This window comes from Hyla sarda, chromosome 5 (assembly GCF_029499605.1).
Source record: "Hyla sarda isolate aHylSar1 chromosome 5, aHylSar1.hap1, whole genome shotgun sequence".
Classification (NCBI taxonomy): Eukaryota; Metazoa; Chordata; class Amphibia; order Anura; family Hylidae; genus Hyla; species Hyla sarda.
In genome coordinates, this window is record NC_079193.1 from 110,122,214 (window position 1) to 110,148,250 (window position 26,037).

The following is a 26,037-nucleotide window of genomic DNA, read 5'->3' on the forward strand; positions in this document are numbered from 1 at the left end:
TGAAACTTGCAGCAGAACTCGTTGTAAACCTGCCCGTGGGAATGTACCTTGTACATTCACATGGGGGGGGATGGGGCAACACTCCAGCTGTTGCAAAACTACAACTCCCAGCATGCACTGACAGACCATCCATTCGTGGAGTTGTAGTTATGCAACAGCTGGAGGCACATTGGTTGTGAAACACTGAGAGTTTGTTATTTAACTAAGTGTTTCGCAACCAGTGTGCCTCCAGCTGTTGCAAAACTAGAACTCCCAGCATGTACAGTCTCTCAGTGCATGCTGGGAGTTGTATTTTTGCAAACGCTGGAGGCACACTGGTTGCAAGACAGTGAGTTAGGTAACAAACTCCGTTTCACAACCAATGTGTCTCCAGCTGTTGCAAAACTGCAACAATCAGCATGCATTGACAGCCGAAGGGCATGCTGAGAGTTGTAGTTTTGCAACAGCTGGAGGCACACTGCTACAACTCCCAGCATACCCTTTGGTAGTCTGTGCATATTGGGAGTTGTAGTTATGAACAACTGGATGCACACTTTTTCATAGAAAAAATGTGCCTCCAGCTGTTGCAGAACTACAACCCCCAGCATGCACAGACTACCAAAGGGCATGCTGGGAGTTGTAATTGGAACTCCAGCTGTTGCAAAACTACAACTCCCAGCATGTCCTTTGGCTGTGCATGCCTAGAGTTGTTGCTAAGCAACAGCAGGAGGTGAACAGGCCTCACCTCCTGCTGTATCCTGCCGCAGGGACTGCCTCCGCTGTATCATGCCACCTGGGACCAATCCTGCTGCTCCTATCGCCGCCACCGATCCTGAGAGGACCCCCGCCGGACCAAGGACAGGTAGGAGACCCCTGCCAGCACCGATATCTGCTCCGATCTCCATCCCCAGCAGGTCCGTGATTGGTCGGTCGTTCCGACCGATCAATCACATGATCGTGAGGCGGCACCCATGCCACCTCACTCCTGCTGAGTAAGGGTAAATGGGGCTGTCTTGGACAGCCCCAAGCACCCTTTTTTTCCGGGTCACCAGAGACCCGATTGACCCGGAATAACCGCAAATTGCACGTCTGAATTGACGCGCGATTTGCGGCGATCGCCGATATGGGGGGACCTCAGGACCTCCTGGGCAATTTGCCGGGATGCCTGCTGAACGATGTCAGCAGGCATCCCAGTACGGTCCCTGCCCGGCGAGCGGCAGGGGCCGGAAGAACGCATGGACAGCATTATGTTCTAGATGGTATGGGGATCCCTAATCGTGTGTTCTATAAGCCATGATTTCTATGGAAATCTATTTTCTTATGAAGTATATTAGAAAGGCTAATGTTTTGCCATAATATACAACATAAAAAGTTTTTTTAATATGACAGGGTAGGTTTCAATTATGTATTTTTAGAAAACCTTCTAATATGTTGTTTGGATAACCAACCTTCCATAAATTCTATGCTAAAACAATGCAGCTATTCTATGCAGTATAAATTAATGCTATACAGCACAGATTCAAGTACTGAAACAGAACATTTTAAAAGGCTTAAACCCATATATACTTTTTTGGAAGGCTTTCTAATGATTATTCTGCACTATAAAACTGCTATATTCTAATAGCATAGAAAGTTATACTCTATTACCTAATGTTCTTCTTTAAAGGAAAACTGTCAACTTGCTCTCCCTGCACTAACCAGCGGTACTGGCTGGTAGTGCGGGGGACGCGATCAGTTTGATGCCTACCATGCCCGGATCCACCACGCTGTTTGGTCGCAATCTTTGATTTTCTAAATATGCTAATTAGGTGTAGATGCGGTGTGACTGGCATTTGGACGTCAGTGCCACTCGTCCGCAACGCCGCCCAGCTCATCAATATTCCTCCTCTTCAATACAGAGTGGGGAGAAGAGGGAGAGGCGAAGGGAGGGGAGGAATATTGATGAGCTGAACGGCGCTGCAGACGAGTGGCGCTGACGTCAGAGTGCCAGTAACCCCATCTGTGCCAGTTAGCACCTACTTAGCATATACACAAAATTGAAGATTTCGGCTGAACGGCGGGGCGGATCCAGGTAGGTAGGCATCAAACTGATCAGCGTCCCCCAGTACCGCTGGTTAGTGCGGGTGGAGCAAGCTGACAGTTTTCCTTTAATGTGTTGTAATAAACACATGAACATGACATTCCCTGAGCTACAGAGATAAGAGTTATCAGCTGTCATTGTCCACAACAGTCAATAACAAATCAGGTTAGTTACATCTACTTTCTATTTGCAGTTGCCATGATTGACTAGATTTCATAAAAGAGCTTGTTAATAAGGTAACTGGGGAAATAATATTATTTAATTACTCCATTTCAATTGAAGAGGGAAATCTAATGGTAGAATGGAAGCAATAAAGCAGAATCCTCTTAGCGTACCTTGGTAAGATCCATTCCAAGCTTGAGCTGTGAGATAAGGTGGAGGATTACACTGCGCTGATCATCCATGACGCCTAAATCTTTTTCCTCATTATCTTCTGTGTCCGTCAGTTCATCTTCAGCCTCTGGAGGACCAGCCTACAAAAATGAGTTAGAAAAAGCAGTTTTTATTTATATTTCAGCAATGTAGGTTTTTTTTGTTTTGTCTTGTGCTTTTGCAGGATGTCATGTTTGCTATCTCATTATTTTACTCACTTAAGAAAAAAAAAAAAAAACAGTTAAATTAAAAGATAAAGGGATTTTCCTTAACTTTTTTATTGCCACTTTGCGCATGCTCTTCACTTCCTACCAAGCACTGCTTTATTAGCGGCTTTACTTGGTAATAATAATTATTGTGTAGTTTACAGACACATTTCCAAGCTTCTGAATGTCCCTGTGAGCACTGTTAGGGCCATAATACAGAAGTGGAAAGACAATCGTTTCACCATAAATTTGCCTTGACTAATTGCTCCTCACAAGACAGAGAAGTGAAAAGTATAATGATTAGAGTTGTCTAACAGCCAGGGACCACTTGCCACTCTTGTCTCAAAGAAAACAGTAATGCCCTCAGTTGCCATGGCATGTATGCACCTGAATAAAACATGTTAATGCTAGTTTAAAGCTTGTCACACAACATTAGGAAAAGCCAATGAAATAAAGGAAGAATATAGCGTGGTCAGATGAGAGCAAAATTGAACTGTTTGGATTCCATAATACACACCATGTTGGGAGAAAAAATGGACATGCATATCACCCTAAAAACACCATACCAACAGTACAGTTTGGAGGTGGGCACATCATGGTGTAAAACTGCTTTTCAGCATATGATGCTGGCACACTTCACATAATTGAAGATAAAATGGCCCAGTAAATAACTTGACCAAAGCAAATCCCATTGAAAATCTATGGAAAGAACTGAAGATCATAAATTATAGAAGAGGCCAACCGAACCTTTAACCCCTTGGGCACGGAGTCCATTATAACCCTAAGGACGGGAGAATTTTTTGCAATTCTGACCACTGTCACTTTAAGCATTAATAACTCTGGGATGCTTTTACTTTTCATTCTGATTCAGAGAATGGTTTTTCGTGACATATTCTACTTATTGTTACTGGTAAATTTTTGTCGATACTTGCATAATTTCTTGGTTAAAAAATTGAAAATTTGTAGAAAAAATAATTTAGCATTTTTCTAACTTTGAAGCTCTCTGCTTGTAAGGGAAATAAGCAAACCAAATAAATTATATATTGATTCACATATAAAATATGTCTACTTTATGTCTGCATCATAAAGTTAACATGTTTTTACTTTTGGAAGACATTAGAGGGCTTCAAAGTTCAGCAGCAATTTTCAAATTTTTCACAAAATTTTCAAAATTAGAATTTTTCAGGGACCAGTTCAGTTTTGAAGTGGATTTGAAGGGCCTTCATATTAGAAATACCCCATAAATGACCCCATTATAAAAACTGCACCCCTCAAAGTATTCAAAATGACATTCAGAAAGTTTGTTAACTCTTTAGGTGTTTCACAGGAATTGAAGCAAAGTGAAGGAGAAAATTCTAAATCTTCATTTTTTACACTCACATGTTCTTGTAGACCCAGTTTTGAATTTTTACAAGGGGTAATAGGAGAAAAAGCCCCCCAAAATTTGTAACTCAATTTCTCTCGAGTAAGGAAATACCTCATATGTGTATGTGAAGTGCTTTGCGTGCGCAGTAGAGGGCTCAAAAGGGAAGGAGAAACAATGGGATTTTGGAGTGTGAGTTTTTCTGAAATGGTTTTTGAGGGGCATGTCACATTAAGGAAGCCCCTATGGTGCCAGGACAGCAAAAAAAGAAAAAGAAAAACCCATATGGCATACTATTTTGGAAACTACACCCCTCAAGGCACATAACAAGGGGTCCAGTGAGCCTTAACACCTCACAGGTGTTTGAACATTTTTCGTTAAAGTCGGATGTGTAAATGAAAAAAAAAATTCACTAAAGTGCAGTTTTTTTCGCCAATATTTACCATTTTTTCAAAGGGTAATGGGAGAAAATGCCCCCCAAAATGGAATTACCCCATGTTAGGACGTAAAATGCTCTGCTGGTGAACTACAATGCTCATTTGGCTTTTGGAAAGCAAATTTTGCTGAAATGGTTTTTGGGGGGCATGTCGCATTTAGGAAACCCCTATGGTGCCAGAACAGCAAAAAAAAAATAAAAACCACATGGCATATTATTTTGGAAACTACACCCCTCAAGGAACGTAACAAGGGTTCCAGTGAGCGTTAACACCCCACAGGTGTTTGACGACTTTTTGTTAAAGTCGGATGTGTAAATAAATTATTCACTAAAATGCTGTTTTTCCCCCCCAAAATTTTACATTTTTGCAAGGGGTAATAGGAGAAAATGCCCCCCAAAATTTGTAACCCCATATCTTCTGAGTATGAAAATACCCCATGTGTGGATGGCAAGTGCTCTGCTGGTGCACTACAATGCTCAGAAGAGAAGGACCTCCATTGGGCATTTGGAGACAGAATTTGTTTGGAAAGGAAGTCAGGGGCCATGTGCATTTACAAAGCCCCCCCGTGGTGCCATAACAGTGAACCCACCCCCCCCCCCCCCTCCGACATGTGACCCCATTTTGGAAACTACACACCTCACAGAATGTAATAAGGGGTGCAGTGAGCATTTACACCCCACTAGCGTTTGACAGATCTTTGGAACAGTGGGCTGTGCAAATGAAAAATTTAGGGTAACACCAGCATTTTTGTGAAAAATAATGTTTTTCTTCATTTTCTGGTCCAACTTTAACGAAAATTTGTCAAACACCTGTGGGGTGTATACCCCTTGTTATGTTCCGTGAGGGGTGTAGTTTCCAAAATGGGGTCACATGTGGGTATTTATTTTTTTGTGTTTATGTCAGAACCGCTGTAAAATCAGCCACCCCGGTGCAAATCACCAATTTAGGCCTTAACTGTACATAGTGCGCTCTCTCACTCCTGAGCCCTGTTGTGCACCCGCAGAGCATTTTCCGTACTCAGGAGAAATTGGGTTACAAATTTTGGGGGCCTTTTTTTTCCTTTTACCTCTTGTGAAAATAAAAAGTATGGGGCAACACCAGCATGTTAATGTAAAATGTATTATTTTTTTACACTAACAGGCTGGTGTAGACCCCAACTTTTCCTTTTCATGAGGGGTAAAAGGAGAAAAAGCCCACCAAAATTTGTAGTGCAATTTCTCCTGAGTACGGAAATACCCCATATATGGCCCTAAACTGTTTCCTTGAAATACGAGGAATCACTGGCGTAGAATACCCCTAACAGGGTGCGTCCAGCTGTTGCTAAACTCCCAGCATGCCTGGACAGTCAGTGGCTGTCCGGAAATGCTGGGAGTTGTTGTTTTGCAACAGCCGGAGGCTCCATTTTGGAAACACTGCCGTACGATACGTTTTCATTTTTATCGGGGGGGGGGGGGGGATAGCGTAAGGGGGTGTATATGTAGTGTTTTACCCTTTATTATGTGTTAGTGTAGTGTAGGGTAGTGTAGTGTTTTTATGGTACATTCGCAGTAGCGACAGTTTACGGTGAGCTTCCCTCTAGGAGTTTGTGCTGCGGTGGAAAATGTGCAGCAGTTCAAACTTGAAGCAGGAAACCCTCTGCAAACCCGCCCGTGTGAATGTACCCTGTACATTCACATGGGGGGGGGGGGAGGAACCTCTTGCTGTTTCAAAACTACAACTCCCAGCATGCACTGGGAGTTGTACTTTTGCAACAGCAGGAGGCATACTGGTTGGAAAACCTTCAGTTAGGTTCTGTTACCTAACTCAGTATTTTCCAACCAGTGTGCCAAAACTACAACTCCCAGCATGTAATGATTGCTGAAGGGCATGCTGGGAGATGTAGTTGCGCAACAGAAGGAGGTACGCAACTACATCTCCCAGCATGCAGAGACATCTGTTTGGGCATGCTGCGAGTTGTAGTTTTGCAAGATCTGAAAGGCCACGGTTTAGAAACCACTGCACAGTGATCTATAAACTGTGTCCCTCCAGATGTTGCAAAACTACAACTCCTATCATGCACTGACAGAACGTGCATGCTGGGAGTTGTAGTCTTGCAACAGCTGGAGGCACACTGGTTGGAAAACCTTCAGTTAGGTTCTGTTACCTAACTCAGTATTTTCCAACCAGTGTGCCTCCAGCTGTTGCAAAACTACAACTCCCAGCATGTACTGATCGAAGGGCATGCTGGGAGATGTAGTTATGCAACAGCTGGAGGTACGCAACTACAACTCCCAGCATGCCGAGACTGTTTACTGTTTAGGCATGCTGGGATTTGCAGTTTTGTAACATCTGGAGGGCTACAGTTTAGAGACCACTGCACAGTGATCTCCAAACTGTGGCCCTCCAAATGTTGCAAAACTACAAATCCCAGCATGCCCAGACAGTAAACTGCTGTAAGGGCATGCTGGGAGTTGTAGTTTTCCAAGATCTAGAGGACCACAGTTTAGAGACCACTGCACAGTGATCTCCAAACTGTAGCCCTCCAGCTGTTGCAAAACTACTGTTGTAAAACTGGGCATGCTGGGAGTTGTAGTTTTGCAACATCTGGAAGGCTACAGTTTAGAGACCACTATAGTGGTCTCAAACGATAGCCCGCCAAGATGTTGCTAGGCAACTCACCGACTTCCGTAGGATCCAGGGAGCCGCATCACCGTCCTCTTCTGCTGCCGATCCCCGTCCCCCACAGCCGATGGGTAAGTGGATCTTCGGCGCTGGTCCCCTTCGGATTCCCCATTCTGCCCCGGCTATTGTGGGGGGGCAGAACGGGGAAACCGACCGTACTAACTATGTAACTATGTAACCCCCCTGACTGCAATCTGCTATTGGTCGTCACTTCTAGAGGACCAATAGCAGGGATAGGAGTGGTTGCACCCCTGCCACCAAACTCCTATCCCTTCAGGGGGATCCTGGGTGTCTTGAACAACCCCGATCCCCCTTATTTCTCGGGTCACCGTAGACCCGTATGATCCGGAATAGCCGCAAATCGCCGGTGTGAATTCACACCGGCTATTTGCGGCAATGGCCGACATGGGGGGGGGGTCTCAGGACCCCCCTGGGCATTGGCACGGGATGCTTGATGAATGATTTCAGCAGTCATCCTAGTCCGATCACCGCCCGGCAATCGGCAGTGAGCGGAAATGCTGAGGGCGTACAGGTAAGCCCTCCGTCCTTAAGTACCGGGACGCGAGGGTGTATCCATACGCCCTCTGTCCCCAACCGGTTAAGAATTAAAGACTGAGTGAAAGAATGCGCCAAAATCACACCAGCGTGCAATGCAAATAGTTTCTACCTTTAGGAGACATCTTGAAGCTGTCATTACCAACAAAGGCTTTTGTACAAAGTTTTAAAGGGGTATTCCGGGACTTTTGGTCCTTTCAATGTGAAATAGTGGTAGCAAAGTTAATGTTTCTTTGTCTTTTTTCCAGAAGTTAATTTTCTGCAGCCTGCTAAATAAGGGTTGTCTTGGACCTTTCCCAGCTTGCTGTGTGGCCCGAGACAATACATCACAATTAAGGTGCGGAAAGGGGGCTTGGATGCTTTGTCTGTTGTGTGTAAAGCCAGTTACTTGCACACATGTGCATGCATTCATCTTCACACAGACCCACAGCTTGTGTGTCAGGTGATGTCGTGCAAGTCATGTGATCAAGATGTGCATGGCTGTGCTACAATGGGTGGGGTGAACGACGTGTGGGAGGCAAAAAAGTCACATATAACCTTGAAACAAAGGATCCTGGGTATTGTAGTCTGAGGGAAGCCATAGAGACCTGAAGCAGCGTGGTGGCGGGGACAAAGGACACAGCATATACCAATGTTTTTGCTGCAGATTTCCATTAATGAAATAGTCAGAAAAAGTTTGGATCACAATCCCACTTTCAAAATGTTACTTGACATGCATCCTGCACAGCTGATCTGTCAACTAAAACTACAGGGTGGGCCATTTATATGGATACACCTTAATAAAATGGGAATGGTTGGTGATATTAACTTCCTGTTTGTGGCACATTAGTATATGTGAGGGGGAAAGCTTTTCAAGATGGGTGGTGACCATGGCGGCCATTTTGAATCCAACTTTTGTTTTTTCAATAGGACGAGGTTCATGTGACACGTAAAACTTATTGGGAATTTCACAAGAAAAACAATGATGTGCTTGGTTTTAACGTAACCTTATTCTTTCATGAGTTATTTACAAGTTTCTGACCACTTACAAAATGTGTTCAATGTGCTGCCCATTGTGTTGGATTGTCAATGCAACCCTCTTCTCCCACTCTTCACACACTGATAGCAACACCACAGGAGAAATGCTCCTACAGGCTTCCAGTATCCATAGTTTCAGGTGCTGCACATCTCGCATCTTCACAGCATAGACAATTGCCTTCAGATGACCCCAAAGATAAAAGTCTAAGGGGGTCAGATCGGGAGACCTTGGGGGCCATTCAACTGGCCCACGATGACCAATCCACTTTCCAGGAAACTGTTCACCTAGGAATGCTCGGACCTGACATCCATAATATTTTGATGTAGAAGTACTAATTGGGATTTTTGTTGTTGACAATTTTCTTTAAGTAAAATAATTTATTTTATTTGTTTGAGGTTTTGTTTACAATAAAACCAGTGAGTCAGTTAAAATTGACAGATACTTCAACAGTACTTGACAGACCCCATAATAAGACGATCAGGTGCAGTTGGAGTTCTCCATGCACCATATACGGAATTGTGTTATGTCTTCTGTTTAAAATATAAACCATGCTTCATACATGAACAATGCCTTATTTCTAATTAAAAACTTGAAGTGTAAAAACTTGCCAAAAATTGTATGACTTTTTCAATGGTAACCTGTAGAATTAATAGAAATCCATTACCTTCTAATATCTTGGAAGGTGCCAATTTCCTCACCCCTAGTCAAAATCCAGCCATTTATGCTAGCACTAAACACTGAATAGAAGCTTATATTTTCCTCAAGTACATAAATAAAATCGAAAAATATCATAAGACATGGTTTTTCTCATAATTGTATCCTATTTTAATTTTGCAAAAAAACGCTGTGAGCCTAGATTGCCTGATCCTTGTGCCCGTATCGAAGCATGGATTCTGCAACTATAACTGCTTGGTATATAACATTCTACCATGAACCTTGCAAGAAAGCAATTAACAGTGTCTTTCACGACATCACAGGAGATTTTCCATTTCAATATAATATACAATAAGCATAGTCCTCTAAATATTCAGAATACTTCAAAGTTAAAGATGAAGATTCTGGAAATAGATAGAAATCCCGAATGTCTGTGAAAAATGAAAGTGGTAGGCATAGTACAGAATGTGCCCCTACTATAGAGGTGTATTCTATACAACTTGGCCTAAATGCACTTGATAATGTGAATAACTTAAATGTTAGCAGTGTATTCATTTATTTAGAGTATTCCACCCATTAAAATGTAAAATCAGAGGAACAAACAATGTCATCTCAGTTTCCTCAATTTGTATTAATCCCTTAACCCCTTAAGGACCTAGGGTGTATGGATACGCCCTGGCTTTCTGGTACTTAAGGACCCAGGACGTATCCATACGCCCGTGGGAATTTCTGTCCCCGCCGGGCAGGGACTGGACCGGGGTGACTGCAGATATTTATCAGCAGGTACCCCGCGCAAATGCCCAGGGGGGTCATCAGACCCCCCCATGTCGGCGATCGGCGCAAATCGCAAGTGAATTCACACTTGCGAATTGTGCCGATTCCGGGTCATACGGGTCTATGGTGACCCGGAATATAAGGGGGATCGTGGTTGTCTTAGACACCCACAATCCCCCTGAAGGGATGGGAGTGAGGTGGCAGGGGTGCCACCCCTCCTATCCCTGCTATTGGTGGTCTAGACGCGACCACCAATAGCTGATCAGGGGCGGGGGGGTTTACTTTAGTTTTCCCCGTCCTGCCCACCCACAATAGGCGGGGCAGGACAGGGAAACGAAGCGGACCGAACGCCGAAGATCCACTTACCTATCCGGAGGCTGCGAGCAACGGAGATCGGCGGGCGGCGATGTCGTGCGTCAAAAGAGGACGGCTCCCTGGATACTACGGAAGCCGGTAAGTTGATCTGGAGGACTAGAGTCTGAGACCATTATACAGTGGTCTCTAACCTGTAGCCCTCCAGATGTTGCAAAACTACAACTCCCAGCATGCCCAGACAGCTGTTTGGGCATGCTGGAATATGTAGTTTTGCAACAGCTGGAGGGCTACAGATTGAGACCACTATACAATGGTCTCTAAACTATATCCCTCCAGATCTTGCAAAACTACAACTCCTAGCCTGCCCACATAGCTGTTTGCTGTCTGGGCATGCTGGGATTTGTAGTTTTGCAACATCTGGAGGTCCAAAGTTTTTACATCACTGTGCACTGGTCTAGAAACTGTAGCCCTCCAGATGCTGCAAAACTGCAAATCCCAGCATGCCCTGACAGCAAACAGCTGTCTCGGCATGCTGGGAGTTGTAGTTGCGTACCTCCAGCTATTCCATAAATACATCTCCCAGCATGCCCTTCGGTGATCAGTACATGCTGGGAGTTGTAGTTTTGCAACAGCTGGAGGCACACTGGTTGGAAAATAGTGAGTTAGGTAACAGAACCTAACTGAAGGTTTTCCAACCAGTGTGCCTCCAGCTGTGGCAAAAGTACAACTCCCAGCATGCACGGTCTGTCAGTGCATGCTGGGAGTTGTAGTTTTGAAACAGCTGGAGGCTTGCCCCCCCATGTGAATGTACAGGGTTCATTCACAAAGGCAGGTTTACAGAAAATGTCCTACTTCAAGTTTGGGCTGCGGCAAATTTTTTGCCACAGCGCAAATTCCTAGCGGGAAACTCACCATAACACGCCAGTGCGAATGTACCCTAAAAACACTACACTAACAGATAATAAAGGGTAAAACACAACATATAAACCCCCTTACACTGTACCCCCCAATAAAAATGAAAAACGTATTGTATGGCAGTGTTTCCAAAACGGACCCTCCAGCTGTTGCAAAACAACAACTCCCAGCATTTCTGGACAGCCACTGACTGTCCAGGCATGCTGGGAATTTAGCAACAACTGGCAGCACCCTGTTTTGCAATCATTGGCGTAGAATACCCCTATGTCCACCCCTATTTAAAGTTTCCAAAATGGTATGCCATGTGGGTATTTTTTGCTGTTCTGGCACCACAGGGGCTTCCTAAATGCGACATGCCCCCCCAAAACCATTTCAGCAAAATTTGCTTTCAAAAGGGCAAATGTGACTCCTCCTCTTCTGAGCATTGTAGTTTGCCTGCAGAGCATTTAACGTCCTAATATGGGGTATTTCCATACTCAGAAGAGATGGGGTTACAAATTTTGGGGGGATTTTCTCGCATTACCCTTTGTAAATTTGGGGAAAAAAATGCACTTTAGTGAAAAATTTTTTTTTTCCATTTACACATCCGATTGTAATGAAAGGTTGTCAAACACCTGTGGGGTGTTAAGGCTAACTGGACCCCTTGTTACGTGCCTTGAGGGGTGTAGTTTCCAAAATGGAATGCCATGTGGGATTTTCTGCTGTTCTGGCACCATAGGGGCTTCCTAAATGTGACATGCCCCCCAAAAATAATTTCAGCAAAATTCACTCTCCAAAATCCCATTGTCGCTCCTTCCCTTCTGAGCCCTCTACTGCGCCCGCCGAACACTTGACATACACATATGAGGTATTTCTTTACTCAAGAGAAATTGGGTTACAAATTTTAGGGGGCTTTTTCTCCTATAACAACTTGTAAAAATTCAAAATCTGGGTCTACAAGAACATGCGAGTGTAAAAAATGAAGATTTTGAATTTTCTCCTTCACTTTGCTGCTATTCCTGTAAAACACCTAAAGGGTTAACACACTGACAATGTCATTTTGGATACTTTGAGGGGTGCAGTTTTTATAATTGGGTCTTTTGTGGGGTATTTCTAATATGAAGGCCCTTCAAATCCACTTCAAAACTGAACTGGCCCCTGAAAAATTCAGATTTTGAAAATTTTGTGAAAAATTGGAAAATTGCTGCTGAAGTTTGAAGCCCTCTGATGTCTTCCAAAAGTAAAAACATGTCAACTTTATGATGCAAACATAAAGTAGACATATTGTGTATGTGGATCAATGTATTATTAGCAGAGAGCTTCAAAGTTAATGAAACGAAACAAGTATCGACAAAATTTTACCACTAACATGAAGTAGAATATGTCACGAAAAACAATCTCGGAATCAGAATGAAAGGTAAAAGCATCCCAGAGTTATTAATGCTTGAAGTGACAGTGGTCAGATGTTCAAAAAATGGCCGGGTCCTTAAGGGGTTAAAGGGGTACTCCCGTGGAAAACTTTTTTTTTTTTTTCAGATCAACTGGTGCCAGAAAGTTAAACTGATTTTTAAATTACTTCTATTAAAAATTCTTAATCCTTCCACTACTTTTTAGGGGCTATATACTACAGAGGAAATGTTTTTCTTTTTGGATTTCTCTTATGTCACGACCACAGTGCTCTCTGCTGACCTCTGCTGTCCATTTTAGGAATTGTCCAGGACAAAAATCCCCATAGCAAACATATGCTGCTGTGGACAGTTCCTAAGATGGACAGCAGAGGTCAGCAGAGAGCACTGTGGTCAAGACATAAGAGAAATTCAAAACATTTCCTCTGTAGTATACAGCCCCTAATAAGTACTGGAAGGATTACGATTTTTTAATAGAAGTAATTTACAAATCTTTTTAACTTTCTGGCACCAGTTGCTTAAAAAATAAAAAGTTTTCCACGGGAGTACCCCTTTAACCTCTTAAAGACGAAGGGCATACCTGTACGCCCTGCGCCAGGTCCCGGTGTTTAAAAACGGGGTCACGCCGTAACACCGGGTCGGTCCCGGCTGCTAATGATATCCGAGACCCTGGGCTAATAGCGCGCAGCACAGATCGTTGTGCCGCGCTATTAACCTTTCAGACGCGGTGATCAAAGTTTATCGCCGCGTCCAAAACGAAAGTAAAAGCTTCCCGGCAGCTCAATTGGGCAGATCGGGACTATCACGATAAAATCGTGATGTCCCGATCAGCTAGGACGCAAGCGGAGGTCCCCTCACCTGTTTCTGTCGTGTCCGATCGGCGTTTGACTGCTCCAAGCCTGAGCTACAGGCTTGAGCAATTGAGCCCCTAGAACGCTGATCCATGCAAAGCTATGGCTTTGCAGGGATCAGGGTAAAAGATCGGTGTGTGCAGTGTTATAGCCCTCTATGGATGCTATAACACTGCAAAAAAAAGTGAATAAAAAAGTTAATAAAGGCCATTTAACCCCTTCGATAATAAAAGTTTGAATCACCCCCTCCTTTTCCTATAAAAAAATCTGTGTAAATAAAAAGAAAAATAAACATATGTGGTATCGCCGCGTGCAGAAATGTCCGAACTATAAAAATATAATATTAATTAAACCGCACAGTCAATAGCGTATGCGCAAGGAAATTCCAAAGTCCTAAATAAAAATATATGAAAAAAATGAATAAAAAGCGATCAAAAAGTCCGACCAATGCAAAAATGGTACTGATAAAAACTTCAGAAAACGCTGCAAAAGTGAGCTCTCATACTGGCCCTTACGCGGAAAACTAAAAAAATTATAGGGCTCAGAAGATGACAATTTTAAACAAATAAATTTTCCTGCCTGTAGTTATGATTTTTTTCAGAAGTATGACAAAATCAAACCTATATAAGTGGGGTATCATTTTAACCGCATGGACCTACAGAATAAAGATAAGGTGTCATTTTTACCGAAAAATGCACTGCGTAGAAACGGAAGCCCCCAAAATTTACAAAATGAAATGTTTTCTTCATTTTTGTCGCACAATGAATTTTTTTTCTGTTTCGCCGTGGATTTATTTGTAAAATGACTAATGTCACTGCAAAGTAGAATTGGTGGCGCAAAAATAAGCCATCGTATGGAATTTTATGTGCAAAATTGAAAGCTTTATGATTTTTAGAACTGAAATAAAAGACAAAAAACGAGAAACAGGTGGTGCTCCCTTTGTTCCAGGTAAAAGATCTGTTGAAAACCTTCCACCACACCTAGGTGATATTACTCACCCATTGGTGCGATTCTCTGTGGAAGGATGGTGGGTAGAGGTATTTAGGTATCTGCTGCACTCAGATCAGGACTGGACTCTTAGCAAGCAGAGCCAGTGTTTACTACACAAAAATCTCAGAGAGAGGCAAAAAACGGTCTTGTGAGGCGCTGCTTAGGAGATCATAAAGACAGAGAGACTCAAGCCAGCACAGGACAAATGTTTTTTTTATTTGTAAAGGGACAACGCTTTTCGGCACATACAGAGTGCCTTCCTCAGGTCCAAACGTATAACAGCTTAAAGACAATAATAGTATGGGGAGGGTATGGTGTAATATGGGAAAATACAGTATATAGTACATATATATAATGAGTGACGATTAAATGTCCAAGACACATTAAATTATGTGTGGTTGGTATTGTAGGGTATTAAAAAGACAATACACTCAGTGTGATGTAAAATTTACATGATTTTCAGAAGGTGATGAGGAAAAAATGAAAATGCAAAAACGGAAAAACGCTGAGTCCTTAAGGGGTTAAGGTCAAAATGGGCTGCGTTCTTAAGGGGTTAAAATTGCCTTATTTTGACCACCTATAACTTTCTAATTTTTTTTATATGGGGATGTACTCAGGGCTCATCTTTTGCGCTGTGATTTGCAGATTTTATCGGTACCACGTTTGCATGTATGTGATATAATCGTTTATTAATATTTTTTGTACTATGACAGTTGTGGAATTTTTTTTTTTACGTTTTTACGTTTACGCCGTTCACCGTACGGAATCATTATCCCTATATTTCGATAGTTCGGACATTTATGTATGCAGTGATAACAATTATGTTTATTTATTATTTTATTTATGCTTTTTGGGGAGAAAATGGGAAAAGGGGACGATTTACATTTTTTATTAAGGGAAGGGATTTTTCAATTTTTTTTAACCAGTGTTCTAGCATCGTCACTAATGCCAGACCAAGCCCCCTGGCTCCTGACCATACAGTCCCACAGACTCAGTTCCATAGCAACAATGGCCACCATGCAACCCCACACCACCCCCTACCTACACAGAACCCACTATTGCAGAAACAGCCTGCAGTGATTGGATGAAGAGACTCAACACAGCACAGCAGACTCAGGAGGAATTGAATGCTTGGTGAGTGAGGCCGGACTCAGTGCTTGCCTCAGACATGCCCCTTACTGAGCAGTGGATGTCAGAATGAGTGAGCAGCAGAACGGAGGGATTTGTGGCCAAATACAGAAGCTATACACATAAAAAGACATGTAAAGCACCTGCCTGACTTTGTGAGTAACATATAGAAGCATTTTTTTTTTATATATGATACGACATGTACGCTTTAACATCTGGTAAAATCTATGCCACGATTTGCTGTAGTTCAGAAGGTGAAAGGAAGTCCAACTTGCTATCTAAAGGGTGTCTCTAATAAGATAGCCATTTAGTAGCCATAGAGGTCTGAGGATAGAAACAATGGCCCTCATTTACTAAGAGTGTTGTGTAGGTTTCTTTGTGGGTTTTAATTGCCTACGATTTTTTTTCCACAGTATTTACTAAGGTTACCCTACATTTTGCTTTTTTTACACATGAAATGATCTGTAGGGTTTTCCTCAGCTCAAATCCACCACATTTTATGTGGAAACCTTAGTAAATATGTTGGGTTATTGTGAAAATGTTGGGATAATGCCCCTTTTCGGAGACCACGCCCCTTTTCAGGTTTTCTTAGCAAAATGGAGAGTTAGTCGGGGGGGGGGGGGGTTTCAATTCTGGCGCAAATTCTGGTACAAAATCTGGCTCAGACAGAATTTCTGGCGCAAGTTTTATGTTTAAGTAAAATAGGACTAAAGGTCCTAGGCTGTGGCTGCAGTCACCAGACTTAAAACACATTAAGAGCTAAATTTGATGTAAAATGCATACTTTATGTTGATTTTGCAGAATATTCACAGCAGATTTTACCCTGCGACACTGACTGTGGTGAAATCCATGGATATCACTTGCTACTTACTGTAATCTGCCGTGGATTTTACCTGCGCAAACGTACAGCGCTACTGCGGCATGTGAATCCTTAGAAGCCACAGGATCAAGGCACAGATAAAAACACTACTCTTAAAATCAAACCTGCAAATGTGCCATTGCTGCTCATACAACTGCATCATCCTTTACAAATCTCTCTAAATATCTTACAGTATTATATATGAAAAGGTTTGACAAATATTTCTTACCTCAAACAAGCATTTCCTAATATATGAATAATGTTAAAATGGCAATATTTAAAATCTGACAAAAATCCATTGCTTGTACTTTAAACATCATTTAAATCAGAGGGATTTCCTACTAAAATACTGGAATATGGTTCATTTTATACTCAGAACTGAGTAAAAGTACAGAGTTAAGCAGAGTGTTTTTGCCATTAAGATTAATGCAGTTGCAGACATTACAGTAACCTTGAGGCTTTTAAGACACTATGAACTGAAGAAAATGTAATCAGACATAAGCAGAGAAGCAGGGAGCATTAACAGTGAGGCTTCTAGCAAATGCAGTACGGTAAGTACGGTTTGCATTCTAAAGCTAAGCATGCAAAAGAAAATGTTATTTTTGTAGGGAATTTATGTAAATAAAGCTTTAGTATTGTGCATTAAAAAGTTATGCCATGTTTTATACTGTATATATAATCTGTGTATCAAATACTCACCATTTTCCAGATTTATGTTTGCTATCAGTAAATGAAAATACTTTTATTTAGAGGCTTTGGATAGTATGAAATGCGAATGCCAGGGTAGAGATCAAATGACAGCCTTGCGCCTGCCACATGTTGGCTTATAGGATATGGCCAACAATTAGTTCTGCAATCTAGATGTGGTTTGTAAGAGGACATGTGATCAGTGTAAACAAAAAATATTTTTTTAATATAATTTTGCTATCTTGAGTGCCCTTATTCCAATACTGATTTCATTTTGCTGTCATCCTCCTCATTCCCAAGATATAGGAATTTTACTATTTGTTTGATTGTCTGGACATTTACTTGAATAATCAATTGGATGGGAACTTTATTTCTGAGGGGGTGTGACTATGAGGCCAAGAGGGCATGAATCAGGCCTATTCCCTCCTAACCAAAGCCACAAGCAATTTTAGAGGGGTATATTACGTTCAATATATTGGACTTCCAAAGTGGTATGAAGAATCATACACCCAATTAGTATAATAAGTACTAAAATGAACTCTCAATATATAATAAATTCAAAAGAAACACTGGAGTCATTTGATATAGAAAATGACAAACATTATTAAGATAATCACATGTCAATACAAGACTAAAAATTGTGTAGAGGAATCTAGCAGCAAGAAAGACAAGAAGGGTGAACCCCAAAATGGAATATGTAATAGAGCAAATCACAATTTTATTAAGACAGGAGGCTCCTAATATATGCAACTCTTTCTCGTTTATTTGCTCCAGCAGCGAGATAGTTAAAGATTTGAAAGAGAAAAAACTTTAGGACAACCAAACATGAGGGACCATTAGCCAATCATATTAGAGTCTAGTCCATATATTGTGTGGCCAACAGGAATCTTCCTTCTTTCTCGCTGCTCCGCAGGACAGAAACGTATTATTCATTATTACTGTGTGAATTATATATTCATATTGCTCTGTTAATTAGCTAATTCATTACAATATTTTATTTCATTACTCTCTTGCATCCTATTATTTCTTCTCCCGATTACAGCGCTCCTCCTGCTTCACCGGGTTTGTGTTATCACATTCTGTTTGTTATAGCCCCCCTTCTTACCCCTCTTTTCCCTCCCTTGTCCCCTTTTCCCTTTCCCCCCCTCTTCATCCATTATATTTCCTTACCTCTGGCCGTTTTTACTGCTCTCCGGTGGTGTTATTCAGCCACCCGCACTTCCTTATACTCCATTAGACTGTAATCTCGCGTCTCGCGAGACTTTGCTTCACCTCAGGTTTCGCGCTCTAGCGATTTCTCCTCACAGCGTTTGTCAGGAGAATCTTGTCAGACAAGTCTTCGGCTCGCTGCTTCACTGCTTTCATTACCTGAGCTTGCTCACCGCTTGTACCACCATCTAATTAGTGTAATATTACTGTGCTTAATTAGCTAGTGTTCACCACTTGTACCACCACCTAATTAGTGTGCTAATTATTTTTATTAATTAAGCTACTGTTCACTACTTGTACCACCAACTATTAACCCTTAGTGAACCTCCAGGATATATTATTCTCTACCCATATATATATATATATATATATATATATATATATATATATATATATATATATATACACTTGTACTTACCTGATATTATTAGGAAATTCTTTGGCCATAATATGGAAAATAAAAAATTCCTCTCTGGACATTAACCTTTCCACCTCTAAAGATGCCCCCAGTCAAAATGAGCCATGATAGACATATCTGTGAATAAAGCCATTCTTAATCTTAATGACTCTATTTATAACACCATAGCCATAGCCATGTCCCAAAATAAACCTCCAGGTTTTTCTACTCCCTCTTACCATTTTTGGTCAGCAGAGGAGTCTACTGCTCAACTTGCCAAGGGGCACAAAATATCTGGTAAAAGAACAAAAAAAGCAACGCTTTTGCGTAGACGACCGTAAATCCCAAAAACATAAGTCATCTAAAGTCAGGGTTGGTCAAGACATTTATGAATTAACACTTAAACCCAGTGGTTCAGAATGGCCTGCATTAACCATGCAGCCCAGACCCTCTGTCCGAGAGGAGCAAAATATTAGTCGGACTAAACATACCCTTAAAAAGGCAAAACCAGATTCATACAATGTATCAGAGTCATCCGATTCAGAGTTCAATAAATCTGATGATTATATTTCTATTGACAATGAATTTGAGGAAGGAGAGGTATTTGATGTACCTTTGGATCAGTCTACTGACTCATCTACCACACCGGCCATACTGGATAGCCAAGGTAATCCCTATTTTCAGCCGGATTCTATTTCTCACCCCAGATCCTCAGAGTGGACTCCCTTTCCTCAAGTTTGTAAATATATTTCAGCCAAAGCCAAAAAATCTATGGACAATGCCTCCCGCAGTAAAATGCGAGCAGAGTGCCATAGACCCAGTCTACCCAACAAAGCGGCAGTCACTCCTGAATTGGACCCTGTCCTTGTGAAATATATACTCAAAACGGGAAAAATCCTAAAAAATTATTAGATAGATCTCTCAGGAGTGTCCAGGATAAAATATTGGATACTTTAGGTCCACTCACAAAAATGTTAGACATCACTGAAGAGGCTATTTCTTTAGACACTGAAGTCATGAGAGGATGGCTACAAAGAACTGTTTGCATGTTAGGCAATGCCAACGCAGTTTTGACCGCCGAAAGGCGAAGAACCATTTTGATTAATCTTGACCCCCAACTGGCTAATCTTGCTACATCAGAATTTGGACCTACTACCGAAGGTCTTCTTTTTGGCGAAAACTTCCTAAAAGAGATTTTGTGGGAATTTTTACTTCCCTTGATAAGGCTCAGACCAACCTGCGCAAAGTATTCCCTGGTAGGGTTTTTGGCTGTGCCGGAAAAGGACGGAGCCGATTTTCCGGCCGTGCATCCTCCTCAAGAGGAATTTCTAGAGGCTCATTTAACCAAGTTGGCCTTGCACCCCACCCACCTCTATCAGGTGTGTATATAAGGTGTCTTGGATGTTCCAGACCCTGCCATGCTTACTGAACTGTTCACACAGAGGCATATTCACAGTGTAGGGTCCGTTCCATGAGGCCACCTTATCGCGGTGGGACGGTCCAAGCTATTTGACCGCCGGCAGAGACAAATTTGCGAGCCAAGTGCCTCACTATTTCATAGTTTCACATTTGCATCTATTACACCATAGCTGTATAGCTCTCCATGTTTTAACTGCATATTCATGTTTCATCTATATCTTTGTGCTGGCAGTGTGCTGCTGCATTCTTCTGTTGCTGTATATCTAGCCTAGTAGCGTGCACCTGTAGGCCAGGTCCATATAATAGTTTGGTATCAACTAAAGTGCTGGCTGACTTATTCTTTGTCTGTATTGCACATACGGGGGAGTGGCTACCTCCATGTTGGCCTTGCACCCCACCCACCTCTATCAGGTGTGTATATAAGGTGTCTTGGATGTTCCAGACCCTGCCATGCTTACTGAACTGTTCACACAGAGGCATATTCACAGTGTAGGGTCCGTCCCATGAGGCCACCTTATCGCGGTGGGATGGTCCAAGCTATTTGACCGCCGGCGGAGACAAATTTGCGAGCTAAGTGCCTCACTAGTTCATAGTTTCACATTTGCATCTATTACACCATAGCTGTATAGCTCTCCATGTTTTAACTGCATATTCATGTTTCATCTATATCTTTGTGCTGGCAGTGTGCTGCTGCATTCTTCTGTTGCTGTATATCTAGCCTAGTAGCGTGCACCTGTAGGCCAGGTCCATATAATAGTTTGGTATCAACTAAAGTGCTGGCTGACTTATTCTTTGTCTGTATTGCACATACGGGGGAGTGGCTACCTCCAGGTTGGCCTTGCACCCCACCCACCTCTATCAGGTGTGTATATAAGGTGTCTTGGATGTTCCAGACCCTGCCATGCTTACTGAACTGTTCACACAGAGGCATATTCACAGTGTAGGGTCCGTCCCATGAGGCCACCTTATCGCGGTGGGACGGTCCAAGCTATTTGACCGCCGGCGGAGACAAATTTGCGAGCTAAGTGCCTCACTAGTTCATAGTTTCACATTTGCATCTATTACACCATAGCTGTATAGCTCTCCATGTTTTAACTGCATATTCATGTTTCATCTATATCTTTGTGCTGGCAGTGTGCTGCTGCATTCTTCTGTTGCTAAAAAATTATTAGATAGATCTCTCAGGAGTGTCCAGGATAAAATATTGGATACTTTAGGTCCACTCACAAAAATGTTAGACATCACTGAAGAGGCTATTTCTTTAGACACTGAAGTCATGAGAGGATGGCTACAAAGAACTGTTTGCATGTTAGGCAATGCCAACGCAGCTTTGACCGCCGAAAGGCGAAGAACCATTTTGATTAATCTTGACCCCCAACTGGCTAATCTTGCTACATCAGAATTTGGACCTACTACCGAAGGTCTTCTTTTTGGTGAAAACTTCCTAAAAGAGAGTTTGTGGGAATTTTTACTTCCCTTGATAAGGCTCAGACCAACCTGCGCAAAGTATTCCCTGGTAGGGTTTTTGGCTGTGCCGGAAAAGGACGGAGCCGATTTTCCGGCCGTGCATCCTCCTCAAGAGGAATTTCTAGAGGCTCATTTAACCAGGATAGATCCCAATATAATACCCACTCTTATCACACCACACTATTCTTCCCATCAAGAGCTCACCCATTTAGGTACAGAGGATCCAGAGGTTACCAGAGATCCAGACCATCTTCAGGTAAGTCCCATCCCTCTGTTTTCTTCCCTCCTTCCTTTGGCGGAAAACTCCGACATTTTTCTCTAGTATGGGAATCAATAACCTCAGATTCATGGATACTGAATACGATTTCAGGATACATGAAGGCATTTATGTCCCCTCCCATTATAACTTCTTTCATTCGTCCAATTCTCTTCTCTCATCAAGACGAGAATTTAATAGATCAGGAAATAAAGGATCTTTACTCCAAAAAGGCTATTATCCAAGTTCCTATTCAAAATCCAGGCTTTATCAGCAATATCTTCTTGGTAAAGAAAAAAGACAGAGGTCACAGACCTGTGATCAATCTCCGCGATCTCAACAATTTTATTGTTTACCATCACTTCAAAATGGAGGGCATTCACCTTCTAAGAGACTTGTTAGTCCAAAACAATTGATTAGTGAAGGTGGATTTAAAAGATGCATATCTTAAGGTCCCCATTCATCCTTTGCACCAACCACTGAAATTTCTCTGGAAAAAACAGAAATGGCAATTCACTTGACTTCCCTTTGGACTGTCTTCAGCTCCTTGGTGTTTCACCAAGATCCTGAAACCCGTTGTTGCCCTTCTGAGAAGCAGAGGAGTTCGTCTGATTATATATCTAGACGACATCCTCATCATGGCTCAATCGTTAATTCTGATCCAACGTCATCTACAATGGACAAATGGTCAGAGAAAGAAACATCTTTTCACATCAATGCTCTGGAACTATTAGCAGGTTTCTTCGCCATCAAGAGCTTTGCAAAGTTCAGATCACATTGTTGTATCTTACTTCGCATGGACAATATCTCAGCTGTCCAATATATAAACAAATTTGGTGGCACTACCTCAAAAATTTTATCAGACATCATTTCAGAAATTTTGAACTTTTGTTTATCCAAGAACATAGTCGTGAAAGCAGAATACTTACCTGGCCTATCCAATGATGTGGCGGACTGGAACTCCCGATTCCTAGCAGACCACAGCGATTGGATGTTAGATCCATCAATATTTTCTTCTCTTGCCTCTTTTTGGGGTCCAATTTACATGGATCTTTTTGCTTCACGCCTGAACAAACAATTACCCCTCTTTTTCAGCTGCCGTTCAGATCCAGAAGCCTTGGGAGTAGATGCTTTCCTCCCAATTTGGCCACAGAAGACTCTTTATGCTTTTCCTCCCTTTGCAATGATCCCGAGAGCTCTTTCACAAACCATCAGCCGACGAGCAACTCTGATTCTCATTGTCCCATGGTGGCCAGCTCAAGTATGGTTCCCTCAACTACTATCCCTGCTAATAGATTTCCCACTTCTCCTTCCTATTTCCAATCTAACCCTTCAAGACCCTTCAGGGAATCCTCACCCTCTCATTCTATCGGGAGGCCTACAATTGATAGCATGTGTCATTTCAGGTCATTCCCCTCTGATATCGAAATTTCACAATCTGCTAGAGACATCATGGTAGAAGCCTGGGCTCTGGGTACCAGGCAAGCTTACTGATCGGCCTGGCGATTATGGGTTCATTGGTGCTCTCAGAGACATCTGGATCCCATTCAAGCTCCTATCCCACACATAATAAATTATTTATCCAAAGCATTTGAAGCAGGTAAAGCCTACAGGACCATTAATCTTTATAGATCTGCCATATCTTCCGAACACAAAGTCATAGATTCTGTTCCCGTGGGAAGACATCCTTTAATTTGTAGACTTCTACGAGGTATTCGATTCTAAAAACCTCCGCTTCCCAAGTATAGATCCACTTGGGATGTGTCTCTTATTCTTAACCTTTTTTCCTCTTGAGAGGATAATGATAGCGGTTCTCCTATGTTTAATCTCTATCAAACGTGAAAGAGTTGCATATATTACTCGCCTCCTGTCTTTAATAAAAAACATATTTTCCATCATAATTACTAGGAAAATCTCCAATTAATAGTATATTTTATACATTGATTACTAGTGGCAGCATGAACAATAACATAAGTAGTCAATATATAGTCATGAGAGGTATAGAGACAATATCAGGCAAATACCTGACTCATAAGTATTAAACCAGCATATGGCATACAAAGTGACACAGTGTTATAGAATATATGTCCATATAGTGCATTAGTATACCGTATGTAGGACAGAGTTATTGCACATGTTACCTACACAAGTAAACAGCTGGGGACACCCACAATCCAATGTCCATTTCAGCACGCCTTCTTCCTATTCCCTCCTAAGCCTAGCATTTACACCTTTTTACAATAATGTTTCCAACGACTTTTCAGGAAAAAGTGCAAATAGTCAACTAGGTACTAAAATCCCATTGTTACGCCGAGCGCTCCGGGTCCCTGCTCCTCCCCGGAGCGCTCGCGGCATTCTCCTGCCTGCAGCGCCCCGGTCAGACCCGCTGACCGGGAGCGCTGCATTGTCTCTGCCGGCGGGGATGCGATCCGCGTAGCGGGACGCGCCCGCCCGCGGGTCGCATCCCAATCCACTCACCTGTCCCGTTCCCCGGCTGTCACGTCCCGGCGCGCGCGGCCCCGCTCTCTAGGGCGCGTGCGCCGGCTCTCTGAAATTTAAAGGGCCAGTGCACCACTAATTGGTGCCTGGCCCAATCAGTTGTTTATCACTTCCCATTCATATATAAACCCACTTCCCCTTCCTGTCTTCACCGGATCTTGTTGCCTTAGTGCCCTGAGAAAGCGTTTTGTGTATCCCAAGCCTGTGTATCCAGACCCTTGTCGTTGCCCCTGACTACGACCCTTTACTGCCTGCCCTGACCTTCTGCTACGTCCGACCTTGCTCTTGCCTTGTCCCTGTGTACCGCGCCTGTCTCAGCTGTCAGTGGGGTTGAGTCGCTATCGGGTGGAACGACCTGGGGGTTATCTGCCGCTGCAAGTCCATCCCGATTTGCGGCGGGTTCTGGTGAAAACCAGTAACCCCTTAGATTCCGTTCCCCTGGTACGGCCCACGCCATCACCTGATTGACACAGAGGATCCACCTCCAGTGTCCTCGCTGCATACCAGTCCGGATCCTGACACCCATCTCTCAGGAAGAAGGATGGGGGCGTAGAAACAATACAAAAACAGTGATGGAATCAGGGCACCTGAGGCTCATTTTTTATTTAAGTAAATAAGTCATATATTTTCCCAAATTTCTAACAAATAAATAGATTTAAAAAATCAGTTTCACATGCTTTGCTCTGGATTTGTTTCAGTTCCCTTGTGGTGGCAGAAGTAATTGAACACTTTCTGCAGTGGTACTGCTGCAGAGTTCAGCTAAGAATCTTGATGCATGCTGGGCATTTCATTTTTTTGGAGTTGATGAAGGGATATTTTGCTTAGCAAATACTACCGTTTTAATAAAATAATGATATTGATGCACTCGCTTGAGTTATAGATGCATAATACAACTTAAAGAGGTACTCCGGTGTAAATTTTTTTTTTTTTTTAAATCAACTGGTGGCAGAAAGTTAAACAGATTTGTAAATTACTTCTATTAAAACATCTTAATCCTTCCAGTACTTATCAGTTGCTGTATGCAATTGAATTTCCTTTCTGTCTGACCACAGTGCTCTCTGCTGACACCTTTGTCCGTGTCAGGAACTGTCCGGAGCAGGAACAAATCCCCATAGCAAACCTCTCCTGCTCTGGACAGTTCTTGACATGGACAGAGGTGTCAGCATAGAGCACTGTGGTCAAACTAAAATAAATTAAAAAAGAAAAGAACTTCCTGTGGAGCATACAGCTGCTGAGAAGTACTGGAAGGATTAAGATTTTTTTTTTTTTAATAGAAGTAATTTACAAATCTGTTTAACTTTCTGGCACCAGTTGATTTTAAAAACATTGTTTTCCCCCGGAGTACCCCTTTAAATCGTATAACTGACCCTTCTCTGCCATCCTCCAGAAATAACAAAATCCCTTACATCCATAAAGCTTTGCATTTTGCAATCACAATTATATGTTCCATTGTACAGTACATAAAGAAGTACACCAATGTAGTGCTTGAAATAAAGCCAAAGCTGCATGAGATGTAAGGTGATCTATCACACTTTGAAAAAACAATTTGGTATAGAGATGT

At 42.3% G+C, this 26,037-nt stretch overlaps 1 protein-coding gene across 3 annotated transcripts in view; it reads right to left on the reverse strand.

The window, feature by feature from the left end:
• Nucleotides 1–26,037, reverse strand: part of OSBPL10 (oxysterol binding protein like 10) — an 857,577-nt gene that overhangs the window by 173,074 nt on the left and 658,466 nt on the right. For all 3 annotated transcript variants that reach the window (XM_056520089.1, XM_056520090.1, XM_056520088.1), the window contains one exon: nucleotides 2,395–2,532. In XM_056520089.1, coding sequence (XP_056376064.1) covers nucleotides 2,395–2,532 — 138 coding nt within the window. The remainder of the gene's footprint in view (nucleotides 1–2,394; nucleotides 2,533–26,037) is intronic.